Genomic DNA, 18,666 nt, shown 5'->3' with positions numbered 1-18,666 from the left:
TACATCGACGATTGTACACTGTTCAAATCCCCAATCAGCTATGGTGGAGAAATTCTAAGAGAACAAATTAGAATAAAGCAAGCAGTAAAAAGTCACTCTTCAGTTTATTACTACTATTCTGAAAAAGTATTTAAATGCTCGATTTCACTGAAAGTAAATTAAGAACATTTAAAATTATAATTGATTCTATAGCAAAATGGACCATTTAAAGCAATCATCATTGTTTCATTTACTCGTTGATCACGTTACAGGTTTTATTTGTATTTATATTTTAAAACCATGTTAAAACACATTGTTAAAAGAAAGAGAAATATGTGTGCAGCCATATTTTTTTGTTAAAAAAACATTATTGGTCATTTTAACAACTGATGTTGCCTTTTGAAACAAGATAACTAAAACTGACAACATGAATTTTAATGCAATCAGTAAATACAGTTAAGACTGAATCTGTGATCCAATAAAATATCAGAGTCAGATAAACATTATTGAAGCGGGACACCAGAGAATAAAAGCAACAAACAAGCAACAAACAAGTACAAAACTAGAAAATATATACTTAAAAAAACATACTTGAATTCACTCAAATTTTGTCATGCCTTATACGTATTATACACTTGTAGAAAAATAACTTGTCAAGCAAAAACATTTTTGCTGAAAGATCAATGCAAAGATGGAGCCTCCAATCACAACATCGGCAGGTGAAATATTAATATGAAAACAAAACTAGAGCTTGCTTTCAGAATTACTTGCAACCAAATTCTGGTAAAACCCTCGATTGCATAAAAAAAGATTAATCTACTTGACAGGTCTGGAAAATGAAGCCATGGTAAAGTGTCTTAAATCTGCATTTTCTTTAACAAATAAAGAATTAGACCAACTGTTAAACTGACATGCAGTTGTTTGCACTAAAGCAGGGGTCCCCAATCCCAGTCCACGGGGGCCGGTGTCCCTGCAGGTTTTAGATCTTGCCCTGGGTCAACACACCTGAATCACATGATTAGTTCATTACCAGGCCTCTGGAGAACTTCAAGGCATGTTGAAAAGGTAATTTATCCATTTAAATCAGCTGTGATGGATCAAGCACACATCTAAAACCTGCAGGGACACCGGCCCTCGTGGACTGGGATTGGGGACCCCTGCACTAAAGGAAAACACCACTATCATCTCAAGCGGCTACCACATCGGGGCCAGCTGCAAGGCTGGAGCTGAACAACAATGATCAGAGCTCTGCTACACCCTTAAGTAAAGCGCTCCTGATGAGGCTATCAGCAGCAGCTGGTGATGGCTGATGAGTGGCAGGTGTGGCAGCCTCCAATGCGGAACCCTTACGGGATCGCGAAGGAACAAACACACACAGGGGGAGACGGAGGAAAAAGGGAGAGAGAACAATGACAATCCTGGAAAATAACATGGAAAATAAATATATTAATAAGGACCTCCCGGGCAGGAGGATACGAGACGATTGCCAGCCCGAGGTAAGAACAAAACACATGAGTCCTAGATCCCTAGTCAGGTAAGGTTGCATAGAGCATTTAAAGTGGATTAAATAGGCCAGGTATCATAAAAATGTACAGCATACTTGTAGTAAAACAGTCACTGCAGGCTTTTAAAAATACAAATACAGCTCAAAAATATATCATACATAAGATGAATAATAGCTTATATCTATAAAATGTTTCTCAGCTGTAGTATCATTTTTAATCAGTCACATTTGCTTTTGATTGTTAAATTAATATTTTAAAATGTTGGCATTGACTTTTCAGGTTCTTTATTTCTTGCATGAGAATTATTCATAATTAAACAATAAGAACAAGTAGTCTGATGTCTTGCATTCATTATGAAGGTATATTTTTAAATACACTACATTTTATTTTTAATTGCAGAACACATTAGGTTTTTGCACAAAGTATCAGATTAGTAACACCGACATTACCTTGAATTTTACTTGGTATCAGTTCAGAAAAGACATCAGTGGTATCACACGTCACTTTTAGAGGCTTCAAAGTGTGTGTTGAGTAATCCAGGAAGATTTTTGTGAAGGTTGGGGAAACCTGCAGTCAGCTGAGACTGAAGACGTGACTTGGATGAGTGACGAAACGTTTCTCCCACTGAAAATGTCCAAAGGAACACAATCAACCTTTTGAAACTATTCAATGGTCTTTTTGAGATTGAACCAGCAAGAAAGAGGAGATTTTCCCCTGTTTTGATTTTGATCTGATTTCTCCCAATACCCACATAGTAATAAATTATTAATAATAATAACTTAAGAAATACCAATAAACAACACAACAGATCATGTGTTCTAACGTCTTTCTTCTAATTTCTGTTGTGTTCAAAAGAGCTTGGATTCAACAACATCACCTCATCTATGCTGAGACATTACAGAGACCTGCAAAAAAAACAAGGAGACCAACCAAGGTGGACCAAGCTCAGGTAAGTCACAGGATGTGATGATAAGACAGTAAACAAAGATAAAATTAGATACATTTCTGTTACACAACATTATTTCTAATTACTTGGACATAAATTATCCGACATTAAGGAGTGGGACCACAGTTTTTCGTGGCCCTCCTTCCCCCTTTTCGCCTCATATTAGTGGAAGGGGATCTGCCTGGCATGGGAGACACAGGTAGCGCCCACTGAGGCCATCACAAAATCACGTCCTCAGTTCATCTTCATGCCATCTGCCCTTATTTACTAGAAATGCTGTCAACATTCATTTAAAATGTAAGTGACTCTCTCAGTTATTGATTTTTTAAAATAACTGAGACAAATGGTTCTTGTTTCTCACCGGGCCTCTGAAGATTTCTCAGGAGATTCCGACCTTTGGGATGATTTCTTCCAGTAATACTCTGACTGCTGCACCTGTATCTCCTTACTAGGAGGAAAAACCTCTATTTGGAAAGCATGTCAACCATCATCAAACCACATTTCCCTTTAGTTCAGTGAACTTCACTCATAGGCCATCAAAGCCTCATCTGAACATGGATGCACCACTTGCATAGGCTTAATACCTGTAAATGAACTGTTAATCCCACAAATCACTGCAAAAATCATATAAGACATAGAAAACATAGTTTCATGTTAATTCTGGACCCCTCTTGACGCATGGACAGTCCCATTAGTCAACTCATCAAACCTAGATTCCTGTCTTAAAGGAAAGGGTTAGTTAGATCATTTCCCAGGCAACATCAGGACGTCTCCTCTGGAGCAGCACCACTCTGGACCTATAACCCTGCAATAAAAGATGTCAGTGTGTGTTGCATATTAAGTTTGCTTAACACCTGGCTCTGCCAGGAGCCTGCATACACACCATCATGGCCTGGAAAACAAGATCTGGGAGTGAAATCAACCTTCACACTTGCAAACAATTGTAGATCATAAGAGTAATAAAGTATTCAGCATCAAAGACAAGTATCATGTGCAGGTTTCTCAAATCAGTAAACCATAATTATTGCCATAATTTGCCCCAGACATGGATCATCCCATATATTTAGTTAACAGTACAGTAATCGGTGACTTTTCCCTAAGTAATGTCACTCACACGTTACATCACTTACGAGCTCAATAGTGGTCATCTAATGAGCCCCATACTAAACTATTCCAGAAACACTGCACCTCTCAGCTGTTTCCTCATGTCACTTGTCTGTCTTTGCTGAATCCTCTACATGCACTCATAGAAAAAAAAAACAACCATTAGCAAAACACATGAAGCATCCTGGAGGTCGGTCCTGGAGCAACAGATTCCCGCGGTGCTGTAAAAAGGCCATAAAGTTAGTCATCTGTAGCTGTGAAATGGAGTGACACTGGTTTCAACACAGTATGCATCTTACATGTTATACTCATAGTTAAAGTAATCTTCAACATTTTCCCAGCAACACAGTGTAACAGCATTACCAACACATAGCCCGCAAACATAGTTTCCTTCACACATAAACCCAGAAATACTGTGGTAGAAAAACATTAACCAGTTGTGTCCTGGTATAAATCACATGATCAACTCACATGAAGAACTGTAATGCTGTAGAAAAGAAAATGGAAATGTTAGCGCTGCGCAGGTGTATACACACTTTCTCACAGTGATCTCTGTGAGCAACACTCAGTCATGAATAACACACTGCTGGTAAATTCAGACACCCAGGAAAATTACAGCAAAAGGTTAAATTTGCAGAGTTCACATAGTCATGTGACCCAAGTTTCCTCCTGTGGTCTCCTCCTGCTCCTGCAACAGAAGACACACACAGATATACATCCACACCTTTGTCAGGTGGGGGTTAACTTCGCAAGTCTTGTCAGCTTTTGTGAACTTTTACCGGTCAGTCAGTTCCCCATTTGTTTTTTTTTCATTCATTCATTCATTCATTCATTCTTTCTTTCTTTGCTGATAGTGGAACTTATCGTCACATTTCATTTCCACCCTCAGCAAAATGACGTCATTTCAAAAAGAAAAAGAACAATTTTAGATCGGATTACCTTGTTGAATCCTTTTTGGACAGGGACTCATTTTCTAATTGTCCCAAATAAGTGACTTTCTCCTGAGCCCATTGTAAATTTGGAGAAACTTACTTGCAACGGTTTTCCCGACGAGTCGTATAGCGCTTTTGTTCTAATCATGCAGATCTGCTCAAACGACAGAGATCATCAAACAAAACTTTCAGTGCACTATGAAAGTGACAAAATAAAAAGGCCTTGTTAAGTCATGACACATTCTCCTCATCTCAGGAGGGTAAATCATACCAAACCTAATTGGTAGGCTCAACTTTGCAACAAAACAAAAAACCACCAGCTGAATTAATTTCAAAACATCCATCCATCAGTTGCACAACACACAACATAACCCTAATGTCTTATTAGATATGAGTTTAATCCCCAGATCTGTGCTTTTCACTCATTTAGACCACAGACCCATTTTATTCAGTTTTCCTTTTTCCCCCGTCATCCTAAAACATGTGACATGTCATCATGTACTTCACAAAATAAGTTTGTTCTTATGTATTCAGAGTTGTGTATCTGGGTGCAGAATTCACTTGCACATCAAAACAGGAAACTCAGTGTTTTAGTGTCTCCACTCCAACACATCCCATTCACTCGTGCTAGAATTCAGTCACCTTTCTTTAATCTAAGAACGATCAACTAATTTGCATATCAGCTATTAACCCACCAAGTTGACAGGACAACAGAAATGCATGTTCAAAATATTATCACAAAAATAGAATTTCCCTCATACAGTAAATTACTTGTGCTGCATCAATCAAGCAGAAAGCATCTCCAAATTTACTATATTAACAACTAAATTTATTGTCTGATCACTGGTTGGTCAAACCAGAATCTTTTTTTCCCACAAAAATTAAACTGTTGTCCTGTAACCCAGAGAGTTAACTGTCAGCATTGGATAAATTCAGCATTTGATAACAAGTGTCTGTTAAATTTACACTATTTTAACACTGATGAGAGATAACAAGCTGATCTTCATTGCATGTGTGTTTGTGTTATTAGGCAGGTTTAATCAATGTCTGTGGAGCTGCATCTCCAGCAGGGCATGTTCTTAAAGCTGCCTTTCCTACACACTTCTCTGCTATTATTTGATCATTTTTTTTAAACTAATTTGCTATTAGTCCACTGGTCTTTGCATCACTTTTCATCACACTAAGTGACTTGGACAAGATGATAAACAGACTCACATGCTTAACATGCTGTCTAATCTTCATGAGCTCTGTTGTATTTGTAAGTGTTAGTAGGGTTAATGCATTTTCTGTTGTGTGTGTGTGATTTTGTGTATGTTTCTCTATGCAGTGTTTCAGACTCCTTCACAATTTTCCCACTTAAGCAGTCAGTTTTCTTTTTCCCAGGATTGCTAACCCAAATTTTGATTTCCCACCTTAAACAACAGCATTCCTCTGTGTTCTCACCTGCTTCTTTCACTCCATTCTCCTCTCCCACTTTTTGCAGTCCAATGGCAAACAGTTCTCTTCAGCTTTGTCCTGTGTTCCACTGTCTCTTCTTGCCATTTTACTCCAAACGTGGCAAAAGTCAAACTCCAACAGTCTCCTCAAAAGTTTTCTTCACAGGCCGTGTGAAGTTGCAGCTTGTTGGAAACACAGTGCCATATTCATCCAATCAGTCAGGATGATGGGTTTGCTTTTCTTCTCCGATGCTGTTTGTCCACACTGCTGCTGCTTGCTGGGACTCTTTGCTCAGGACTTTGCTGCTGTCTCTTTATCTGCCATGTTATTGCTCTTTGGAACTGCATTCCTTGTCTTCAGGGAGGAGTGAGAGCTCGCTTGTGAGGTTGAGGGACACATGGCGCTGTAAACAAGTCAGCCAGAAACTTGGCCTGAACATTTCCAATGATCTTAAACTATAACTGTCTTCCGACCGCTGCATGTGGAAAATTGATTCAGGTCTGCTTTTCATCTGAAAGTGACAAACTAAGACATTTTCATTATTATCATCACTGCTTAAAACAACACACATCTCTCTTTCTGTTTTTTGAACTCTCCTTTCTTAAAAGCAGAAAATGAGATTGTAGTTGTTCTTGGCTGAGAAACAAAACCGTTTCCCTATTATTATTTTTAATCTATAATGTAAATTTTGTTTCTTTTTTATTCGTTTTTCCACTACGATAGCTGGTGACCTGCAGAATCACCTCTCTCACAGTTGGAGACAATTACTTTTAAACAGCGCTCACACTCACTTTTTTCATCTGCATAAATAAATATATGGCAAATGGTATGTGCCATGGTGATCCATAAGTATGATCACAAGTTTATTTAGTTATTTTCCAACCCAACAAAACAAATAAGCAAAAACATGATGCTGATGCTACGAACACTCTACACACATGAGTCAAGATGCAGGAAAACTGCTGCGCATCTGAGTTGTGAGGAAGAAGCTGAACTCACAGATAGCTGCATACTCGAGTTATCATAGTTCTGTTTCCCTCTCTCTGATGAGTTCTCAGCCAGCTCCTGCTCTGATAATGTGTAGCTTGCTCATCAGCTCAGAAGAGACCGCAACGCAACCTCACACAGTGGTTGCGTGCTTTGCCGTTTTTCAAACAGGTCAAGTGCCTCTATGCACTTCATTAGTTTAACTATTTTCCTTGTAGTCTTCATCTCATATGTCATTGCATTGGATTTGAGCAACCCTAAGCTTAATGCAGATTACTTTTAACAATTATCCACCTCAGTTAAATCTATGGTCTGGAGCGCAGGCTGCTGTTGATCAGGGCAATCTAAAGAATAATCTAAACATGCGTGTATTGGCAGTGTTGACAGGTACAGTTGGGGTTACTCAGGCTTGTGGTTAGGGCACTCTCTAGCATAGTGACCCCTTTCTCTACATGCATAGCATTTACCATCTCTTCTGCCCTGTCTCCACCTGGGTCTCCGCAGGCCTTCACCTCTTTTATTCCTGCCCCTATTTTGCCCTCTTCCAGCCTGTTCCTGGAAAAAGATCTCATCTGCTAAGGAAGCGGCGACTGCAGAGCTTTGTGACTTCTTCTGTGTTTCTTTAATTCCTTCCTGCACACAGCGGGTCCAGTTAATGCATTCGACGGACCACTTCAGAGTTATGATTAACATTTTGTTTCCTAATAAAATCAGCAATGGGTGAGTGAAGGCCGTTCATCAGAGCATATCTTAACTGCTGCTGATGTGGGCTGGCCTTCTCTACATGCTCTTCAAGGCTGCTGTGTTTTCTGAAAATTTCTAACATTTGACATTTTCCAGCGACCAGTTTACCTCCCAAATCATAGTTTTGATGAGAATATAAATACCTCGTGCTGCCGGGAGCGAATTCTTCTTCTCTGTGCTCAGTCTCCATATTCCGGAATATGTAAAATTAAAGATCATTTTTTGAATTAGACCACTTTGAGCCGTGTCTTTTTTTGGCCGTAAAGAATACAAAGAACTGGGATTTAATACTTGGTGCCGTGACCCGGATTCTTTTGCGGCTGAGGGGACTAATTCAGAGCTTAAGGTACGATCTGATATGAGGCGGACAACAGACTGGTCCAAAAGATTTAAAGGTAAGCACAAGCCTGTTGTGCAAAAGGAGACAGGAAACGCCATGCTTTGCAAGAGTGAAACTGAAAGCAGAGTCTGAGTGCAAGCTAAGAGCAGGTTATTTTATTATGCATTTATATCTTTGGATTAAGCTTTTAGTAGAGGCTCTTGATTAAAACATTTACTCAACATATTACATATATAGTTCCAATTGGGGTATTACATGTAAGGATGAGCCTCTGTTCTGGTGAAAGGTCAGAAGTGCAAAGGGTGAGATGAGAGAGCATTTAAGGACGAGACACACATACACACACATAGTTTCAGTTGTGTACGTGCTGGCCTTCTGTCTGGTGGAAAGGTTACAAGGTTTAGCTGATGAAGTGAAGGGTGAAATAAAGGGCAGCAGAAGCTGACACACACATACACATACATTTGTAGACTCATTTAACAGGTAAAAGTTAAGATGTGTTTTGCTTAAGTTTGCAAAGTTTGGGTGCGTACGTGTTAGTTTGTTCCAGGAAGTACACCAGATGTCCCAGAGATAAGCGACAGCGAAGGCGAGCTGAGGGGAAGCACCTGGGTTCGAGCCGAAGACGATGTTCTTTTAAACTGTGTCAAAAGTTAACTGAACGGTTGTGGTTTTGGATTGACGTAGGAGATCTTGAGTCTGCCTGGCAACAGAAGGGGGCTGTACTATCTTACCCCTATAAAGCCTTTGTTCTGACAATTGTAAGACAGTTCAACACTGAATCTGCACAGTGTTGGACTCCACATGTGTATTCATTAAAATGTCGTCTAATTGCACCCGGCAGGATCAGTGGTCATTATTTTGGTCTTCCTCCTCACTTTCTGAACCTTAACAAAAGAAAAAGCAAAATTGTGCATATTGAATGAATTCTAAATTATTTGTCCGTCGAGTTGATGATCGTTACCGTTAAATTGGCTCAGTAGTGGAAATTAAAGTAAATTATAAAATCTGTTAAGTAGATTTCAGGTGACATGTCCATGATAATTTTGGGTAATTGGGGATAAATAAAAGTAAAGTTTGGGGATATTTGACAAAATTTATTGTGATTAATTTTAGGGCGAAGTTCAAAGTTGTTGTGACGTATGTTTGAAGTTGGTGTGGTGTGTGTGAGGAGTTTCCCTGTAATACAACTCAGGTTGGAATAAATGACACTCAGACAGGTTTTACAAATTAACGTGCACACGGGTGAGAGCTCGAAGGAGACTCACACACCCTGGAGCAGTCGTCAGCCTTTATTTATACTCAAGCATGTTTGCGTCTCTGAAACATACAGGAAGAGATAACATACCATTGTGCTGTGTGCAGGCTTCCTGCTGAGCCTGCACAGTGTGCAGGCTTCCTGCTGAGCTTGCACAACGTAACTTCCCTAATAAAAAAGAGCAAACACATCTAGAAAACCTTAAATGAAATGTACTTCTAAACATAAACATAATAAAATCTTTCAACATTCCCTCCTGTTGTTTGATCTTTTCTCCTATATATATACATAACAACTCACTAACACTGTATCAGTCTATGGCCACTTGTAAAACATTTTTAGCCAGGACATCATTAATTAGTGGGTTTTGTGAATATGTTATATCCAAATGTCTATCTCATTATCATCTTCTTCATTCTGTGGTAGGGTGATGTAAGCATTAATTGAAGCAGTTACCATTTTTGACACCATGTTCTTCAAACAAGGTATGACGCATGAAGTGGAAAGACACAATAACAATAGTAGAACACCAACAAAAACAAGTCCTTTAATCAGCAGGGACTTCCAAGAGCCACTTAAAAACCACGTGAGCCAGTCTTCTGTTTGTAACATAGTCTTGTTGTTGTGCATCCCTGAGTTGTCTAAGTGTGTTCAGAGCATCAGTCATGTTGGATGAGTGTACATTATCTGGAATGTATGTGCAGCATGTGTTGTTAAAGAGGACACATAGTCCTCCTTTCTCAGCGAGAATCATGTCTAATGCTACCCTGTGTTGCATTACTGCAATGCGCAGAGCGTCAATTTCTTGATTCTGTTTGTTGTTGATTTTACATGAAGCGTTCAGAAAAAGTCCAAAACAATAGTCCAACGTCTCGATACGCAGGGCATGTTTCCCAACTCCGACCCATGGGAACAGGGCATGTACCACTTTCTGTCCAGTGGTCCAGAGTTTGAATTCCTGTGGGACATCGGAGCCCCATATTCGATCGTGTGGTTCTGGACCGGTGTCAGTTGAATGCCGTCATCTGTTGCGTTGGGGGGCAGCATGTAGTACGTTTTTGGTCCACACACCCAAGCTGTCCCCTGGACCCAGTATGTGCCACGCTTAAAAGTCATAGCTGCATCGGCATTGTCCTTCCAGACTATACTGCAGTTCTTGGTTCGACCAAGTTTTGTCCTTCCGTATGAGAAGTCGAAACATATCGGGTGACGTTCTTCACTCTGCAAGAAAGCTGGAAATGTCATTATTCTTTTGTTTGACACGTTCACGTTCACCCAGTGCGCTTCGTCACACGTCCAGTTTGTAGCTGTTAGGTTATTCACGTCGTAGGTCAGCAGTGAAAACGCTAGGGCTCTCACTATAAACATGTCTCTATGTGAACAAGTTCCATTTATGACTTTCATGTGAATGCACATGCTCGTTTCAAGTGACGGAACCTTCCCATAAATAGTTGCATGGACAGAAGTTGCAGGCATGTGTGAGCAAACAAAGCAGTTCTTTTCTGTCGTGCGGTTGTACACATATCTGTACCACGCGTTGTTCATCCAGGGATGATTGTGGTCCTGCGTCATCTTGTCCAGGTGTGAGAGCGAGTTTTGAGATGTTGTGAGATTTGTGACATTTAGCATGTTTGGAGTGTGTAGTTAATGTTTTGTCTTATGTAGTTAGTGTGTAGTGTTGTGGATAGTTTTGTGTTGTGTGTCAGAACAATGAGGCGACTGCTGTCTCCAGGTAGAAAACAGGAGTGATACACCTGCTGCTGTCAGACCTGCAGGTATCAGGCTGTGATGTTCTCCTTTATAGTGGACAGAAATATTTGGAGTGGCACAAATCAGGGGCGATTCTAGGATCAGAGCTTTGGGGGTGCTGAGCACCCAGAGAGCTGCCCAGCCAGGCAAAATAAACTTTACATATCACGATGTCTTTGTCAGTCCCTGCATCCTGAAATGTCTCCAGTTGTCCCGAGTTCTCTATGACTGTCTCCTTGGTGCATTTAAACCCCTGTTCCTGGGCTCCTCACTCCACCAGGGCTCTGTTTGGCACTTTCTGATAGTGTGCAAATGTGGTGCATGTACTGCAGTCATACAGACAACTGGACAGTCCAAAAGTTGGCCTACCTATTACTGGCTGAGGTTTTAGTAGAGTTGTGGTTGAACCACATAAAAATATATCATTAATTTTAATCTCCCCAATCAATGATAATGTTATGTTGAAATGTTGTTAAAGAGGGTCAAAAATGTTTCAACCCAGTTTGTTTTGCAGATTCTGTATAGCAGCTTTAATATAGGGAGAGCACAACTTCCAGATTGTATGAGTAAAATCAGGTTTTTTCTCTTTGTCAGTTTAACAGTTTCTGTTTTGCCTGTCACTGTTCCCTGTCTGTTTTCTTACCTGGTTCTTCTTGACCTTTCTCCTCACGTTCCCCTCTTTCCTCTCTCCCTCTTTGGACTGACAATCATACACAAATAGATTGTATTCAATTAGATGAAAAAATTAACCAAAATAACCAAATTTTAAATACAAAGATTGCTTTAGATGCAGAAATGTTGCTACTATAGATTTATTCTAAAAATCTTAAAGTAAGAGCCCATCAAATTAAGTTTATGGATTATTGTACATTACATTAAATATTAGAAAATGTTCTTGCAGTTATTATAGGAGATGATCAAAATGGATTTGTTAAATATAGGCAGGGTTTTCATAATGTAAGACGAGTCCTCAACATTCTTCATAATCAAAGTGAACAGGAAGATACAGCCATTCTCTCGCTTGATGCGGAGAAGGCTTTTGATAGAATCAAACGGCCATATCTCTTTGATGTCATTGTTAGATTTGGGTTTGGTAAATCATTTCTGCATTGGATCAAGCTACTACACTGTCAGTCTGTTGCTCAGGTTATGACTAATGAGATAATTTCTGAACCATTTGACATTAAAAGAGGGTGCCCGCAGGGTTCACCATTATCTCCACTTTTATTCCTTTTAGCTATTGAACCTTTGACAAAAGCTGTTAGAAGCAGTGGACAAATACAAGGTGTTAAGATTGGTAGAAAGGAGCATAGAATTGCTTTATTTGCTGATGATGTCATTTTATTTTAAAAGCCACTAAAAACTTCTGTGCCTGCTGTAAAGGATTTAATAGACCAGTTTGGGACCTTCTCAGGGTATAAAGTAAATGTAACAAAGTCATCATTAATGTTACTTAAACAAGCGTATAATCAAAACGTAAGTCAGAATATATCTGGCTTTACTGTTAATTCTGAATTCACTTATCTAGGCATTAAAATAGTTCCTTCATTAAAAAATGTGGTGTTACTTAACTATAATACAATTCTACAGAAAATTTCCAAAGATCTGGAGTGTTTGACAAGTTATCTGTTATTGGAAGGATAAGTGTTCTTAAAATGAATGTATTAACTAAACTCTTGTATATGTTTCAGAATGTCCCACTGGCTCCTCCTACTGGATTGTTTACCAAACTAGCATCATTAATCAGAGAGTTTATTTGGAACAAGAAGCATCCCCGCTGTTAAGGTTCATTTTGAGGAGAGAGAGATGGTGGAGATTAGAATAACACACTGACCCAGTCAGTTGGAGTCAACGAATGATTTAATGACACATGTGGAGAGATAAATCCTGTACGCAGACAGCATTGATCTCTATCTCCAAAACTTCAGAACACAGTTTTATACATCGGGGTATTAGAACGCCCCCTCTTGCGTAAATTACATGGATACATCAAATCAAAACCACAATGACTTTTAACACAGTTTAAAAAGATCATTCTCTTCGCCTCGAAGCCAGGTGCTTCCTGTCACTGCCGGACGCTCGCTTATCGTCTGGAACAAACTGTCACGTACGCAGGCACTCTTGCAGTTATAGCAGAATTAAATCTGAACTCCTTACCACAAAATGAGCCTACTACTATGTGTATGTATGTGTGTGGTTACGTGTGTGTCTATGTGCTAACCACAATCGCACCCCATTTCACCTCACCGACTAGCTCCTCAGAATAACTCGCACTCAGACTCTGGTTTTGGTTTCACTTCCTGCAAAGCATGTAACTTCAAAAAACATGTAACTTGCTGTCTCATTTTTGGCACAGAGTTACTCTGCGTTAGGCCTTTTCTTTCACCATGCAGTCTGCATATAAACATTTAAGATTATAAATCCAACTCAACAGTTTAAAGTGGTTATAACTGCACCTGTAATAAAGCTTAATTGGGTGCCAATATGTTTAAACATCTGAATGCAATATCAATATTAATTATTAATGCAATAGTAATATGGACAATAACAGTAAAATTATTTATCTAACCCTACACCGCATTCGCTTGTCTTTGTTGTATCTTCCCTTCGATACAGTGGGGATGAAATGTCCCAATTTTTACTGGTACTATCTGGCTACTATAATGTTTTATTTTTTATCCCAAAATACTCCTCCTTGGGTGGGGATGGAAACAAATTCTCTTAAAATGGCATTAAACTTGTACTTATACTGTACACAGCCAAAACAATTAAAGAAAGAAACAAATAATCCTATAGTCTGAAATATGATTGAAGTTTGGTTTACAATAAAAGAAATGATGAATATTAAGAATAATCTCTCTCAGTTTAGTCCTACCTCGGGAAATGCCTTATTTGCACCAGGAAATCTGGACGCAGGGTTCCAGAGTTGGGCAGAAAAAGGTGTTAGGAAAGTGGGTGATCTTTTTTGTGATGGAATAATGGTTTTATTTGAGGATTTGGTCTCAAAATTTCAAATCCCCAAAAAACACCTCTTTAAGTATTTACAGATTAGAAGCTTTATTTCTTCCATGCAAAATCAGTCTCTCAACGTTCCCCAGTTAACTAATTTAGAGGAGTTAATGGTGAAAAAATGTGGCAACAAAGGCTTAATTTCAACATTCTATAACTGGATTGTCTCTGCCTCTCCAGAAACATCAGTTTGTAAGTTAGAATCTTGGAGAAATGACCTAAATATTAATATTTCTGAGGAGACATGGAAGTCAATTTGCTTAAAATCACAAAAACAATCAATTAATAGTAACCTAAAGCTATTACAATACAACTGGATCATGCAAACATATGTAACACCACTGAAAATGAACAAATATAATAACAGAATTCCAGATACATGTTTTAAATGTGGAGAAGCCCGTGGGACATGTTTCCACTGTATATGGGAATGGATAATTGTCCGTGCATTTTGGCAGGAGGTGATGAACAAAATAACCAAATTTTAAATACAAAGATTGCTTTAGATGCAGAAATGTTGCTACTATAGATTTATTCTAAAAATCTTAAACTAAGAGCCCATCAAATTAAGTTTATGGATTTTTGTACATTACAGGCAAAACGTATAATTGCATTAAACTGGAAAAAATCAGATCCTCCTGCTATTGGTGCTTGGATAAATTCTTTGGCACAGTGTATGGCAATGGAAAGGATAACGTATTTTCTCAAAGACAAGTTCACATATTTGGATGATATTTGGAAGCCATTTAAAAACTTTATAAAAGAAGTAAACATCGGACAATTCCTGCAGGAGTGTGGATGAGGGGAAAATTGTTTAGTCTGTGCTAGCTATTAAAAATAGGGTTAGTAACCCTAACCCTATTTTTTTTTCTTTTCCTTCTTTTTGTTTCCTTCAATATGTATAAATGCCACATATTGTACTAATGTATGCATATTTAATGTGTTTTTATTTGATGTAGGTTTGGGAGGTGGGGGTGGGGGGTGTTCTTATTACTGCGGCATATTACTGTGAAAACAAACCTTTGTATGCTGCTGCAAAAGCAATAAAAGATATTGTTTAAAAAAATGACAGTAATTGTCATCACTCTAGATACAATAATAATAATATAAATATCAAAAACCTCAAAGATTCAAATTTTGTTAAATTTTAAAAGTTCAAACCTCAAAGACATTAAGTTTACAGTCATATATGATTAAGGAAATCAACAATCTTCACATTTCAGAAACTGGAACCAGCTTTAAATGTGACTAAAATAATGATAAAACAATCAATTCTCTAATCATTGACTAACTGATGAGTCACTGCAGCTCCAATATATTGTTGCATTTGACAACCCACTACAGCAACTACAGAATAAAACCACTAACCAGACTGATGACAGATTTCAAACATGCTGAATATGAAGAGTAGTATCATTTAAACTCACATGATTATCAGCCATAAGAACAAATTCAGATTTATATTGATGTAAGGTATATAAATGTAAGTACAGTTTGAATCAGTGCAATATTATTTTCACACATCAATGGACCACTGAACTTCTCAGCTTCTAAAATGTAAAGCCTCATTTAGAAACTACACAAGTACATATAATGGTCAGGGATCAACATGAACCTGTCTTCTCTATTTGACTTTAATCAACTCTGCAGTGTCTCCATTTAGCCAAAACTGAAATCCAGCATAGAGCGGCTGAGTGAATGTGGTCTGGACTCTGTGGAGGAGAGTCATGGTTTTGGAGACGCTGTAGAAAGACAGAATACCTGCTCTGTGATCCAGGTACACTCCTACTCTGGAGGACCGAGGACCTGAGAGGACGGTTTTGACTTTGTTGTGCCAAAATTGAAAACTGTTTGTGCCACAATCTAATTCCCAAGATTTGTCGTTGTATCCCACTAAACATTCAAATGATTTCCCTGCTCTGCTGATATTCTTGTATGCGACTGCTACACCAACTCCTCCCCCTGTCCACTCCACCTCCCAGTAACAACGTCCAGTCAGACTCTCTCTACTCAGGACCTGATAACATACAGTGAATCTGTCTGGATGATCAGAATAAGACTGTTGTTGTTTCATTCTTGTTACTTTTCTGTTCCCCTCAGATAATAACAGATATCTGTTTGCTGTGTTTGGATCCAGTGTGATTTCATGTGAGTATTTTAAGAATCCAGCTCTGGTCTTTGGCTCTGGTGACAGTAAAACATCCACTTCAGTGACTGTCAGTGAGATGTTTGTCCATTCCTCTCTCAGAATGTCCTGTAGTTTATCTCTGGTCTCTGACACAGCTGCTGTCACATCCTCAAAGTAGCTCAGAGGACGAATATTGATGCTGGATGAGTGTGTAGACTCACTGAGTGCTGACAGTGAGGGGTAGTTGTGTAGAAACTGGTTGTGATCCTCTGTGTGTGAGAGCTGCTCCAGCTCGCCGTCTTTCCTCTTCAGCTCAGCGATCTCCTGCTCCAGCTTCTCCTGAAGCTCTTTGACTCGACTCACTTCAGTTTCCTGCTGGGATCTGACCTTCTTCTTCACATCAGTTCTTTTTCTTCTGATGAGACGAATCAGCTCAATGCATATCTTCTCACTGTCCTCCACTGCTTTATCAGCAGAGCCATTGATGGCCTCCACCTCCTGTTGAAGCAGCTTCACATCTTTCTCTCGCTCCTGGATTCTCTGCTGGATGTTTAGTCGTCTCACCTCGAGCTCCTTCTGCTTCTCAGTCCTTTCTGCTGCAGCTGGGACTGTTTCATGGCCTTTATGTTCATCCATTGTGCAGAGATAACAGATACTCTGCTGATCAGTACGACAGAAAATCTTCATCACCTCATCATGAAATGAGCATATGTTCTCCTGGAGCTTCTTGGAGGGGGCCACCAGCTTGTGTTTCTTTAATGGAGCTGCATCATAGTGAGGTTGGAGGTGTTTCTCACAGTAAGAGGCTGGACAAGATAAACAGGACTTGATGGCTTTCAGTTTCCTCCCAGTGCAGACATCACAGGCCACATCTTCAGGTCCAGCATAGCAGTGATCAGCTGGAGCAGCTTGGAGTCCAGTCTTCTTCAGCTGCTCCACTAAAGCTGCTAACACGATGTTTTTCTCCAGGACAGGCCTCGGTGTGAAAGTCTTCCTGCACTGAGGGCAGCTGTGGATTCCCTTCCTGTCCTCTTCATCCCAGAAACATTTAATACAGTTCATGCAGTAGCTGTGTCCACAGGAAATAGTCACCGGATCCTTCAGTAGATCCAAACAGATGGAACAAGAGAAGGTTTCTCGGTCCAACTGAAGTTTCTGTGCCATTTCTCCTCTCAGTGTCAGTGACTGTGTGAGTTTCTCTTCCTCAAAACTGAAACTAGTCTGAGCTCTGATCTCAACAACGTGTTTCTGCAGTGAATGGAGCCTGTCAGCTCTTACACGTCACCACATGTTGGTTACACCCATCTTCAAATTGCAGATCTGAAGGGGAGGGAACGAGGAAACAGGTGGACAGAGAGGAGGTGCTGTGTTTAAGAGCAGGAAGAAGAGGGAGGGTTATCAGGCTGTGCTTCACTCCAGGAAGAGGAGCAGTTTGAGAGCGATACTGTGCACTGTAAAATGTAATATTGTGTTTAATTAAAAATATTAAATAGGCTGAACTCAATTTTTATCAATTTGTTATTAGAACTCAATTTAAATAAGTTACCAGTACTTTTTATGCAAAAACGCTGATAAACTCCATTTATTTGAGTTGTCTTAACTTAGAAAAACTAAGTAAGCTGGAAGTTTTGCTTCTCAGTGCGGAAGGATGAAAGATGTGTTTTGAAAATGCCACGTGACTACCGTCCTCCTCCCTCTCGGATCAGTCCGCATGTTCACGGTGCATTTTTTATGGAATATGTTGAGCAAACCTGGAGAAGCGTCAGCTCAAGATATTATTGTTGTCATTGCTGTGGATCTTTACCTGATACACTGACTTGGTGAGTAAATGTTTACTCTTATTCAAACTGATTTTGTGGCTTCTCTTAGTTTAGCACCAGGTTTAAAATCTTGCTAGCTAGTTAGTGTTAGCCTAGCGTTGCTGCTGCGCTGGGCTCATGTTACTTAAAAATTAACACCACAGCCTTAAAAACCTTACATAAAACTATGTGGTGAAATTTTCTGTTGATTGTTTGAAATAAATAAGTGAGAGAAGAGCCCAGACAAAATTCTTCGGGAGGTGCAGCCGTTAGGGGTGGGGTAGGGGTGGGATGTGGGGGGTGGATAACAGAGCGCTCTGAAAACGTGGAAGCACTTTTGCAAATATGTGATATTTTGATAAATTAAGTAGATATTTGAGCATAGCACAGCTACATTGTCGCCTGAAAATATCTTAAAAGGTTATTTTGTGACCCAGAAAGGGTAATCTGGGGAAAAGGAGGATCGCATTTGTCGGCCACGGTTGTCGGAGCCTGTGCGTACTTGTAAGCGCGGCAATGGTGGAGGACCGCCGCTGAAAAACTTATTACTTTTTCTGGGTCACAAAATAAACTTTTAAGATATTTTCAGGCGAGAATGTAGCTGTGTAAATTTCAAATATCTGCTCGATTTATCAAGACATCACATATTTGCAAAAATGCTCAGACGTTTTCGGAGACGGCTATTTTTTTTTTTTTCATGCTTTGTGGCAGCTTTAGAACATCTGTTGCGTCTATTAATGTCAAATCTA

At 39.4% G+C, this 18,666-nt stretch overlaps 1 protein-coding gene across 1 annotated transcript; it reads right to left on the bottom strand.

Annotated features, from left to right (window-relative positions):
• Window positions 1-14,505: 14,505 nt before the first annotated feature.
• On the bottom strand, window positions 14,506-17,367 carry LOC109203666 (tripartite motif-containing protein 16-like). The gene has a single exon (XM_019363383.2). The coding sequence runs from the start codon at window positions 17,280-17,282 to the stop codon at window positions 15,615-15,617; it is 1,668 nt and encodes a 555-aa protein (XP_019218928.1). The 5' UTR covers window positions 17,283-17,367; the 3' UTR covers window positions 14,506-15,614.
• Window positions 17,368-18,666: the final 1,299 nt, after the last annotated feature.

The sequence above is a fragment of the Oreochromis niloticus genome, linkage group LG3, assembly GCF_001858045.2.
Source record: "Oreochromis niloticus isolate F11D_XX linkage group LG3, O_niloticus_UMD_NMBU, whole genome shotgun sequence".
Taxonomy (NCBI): domain Eukaryota; kingdom Metazoa; phylum Chordata; class Actinopteri; order Cichliformes; family Cichlidae; genus Oreochromis; species Oreochromis niloticus.
Note: the sequence above shows the minus strand (reverse complement) of the source record. Positions and strands in the feature narration are given on the sequence as shown.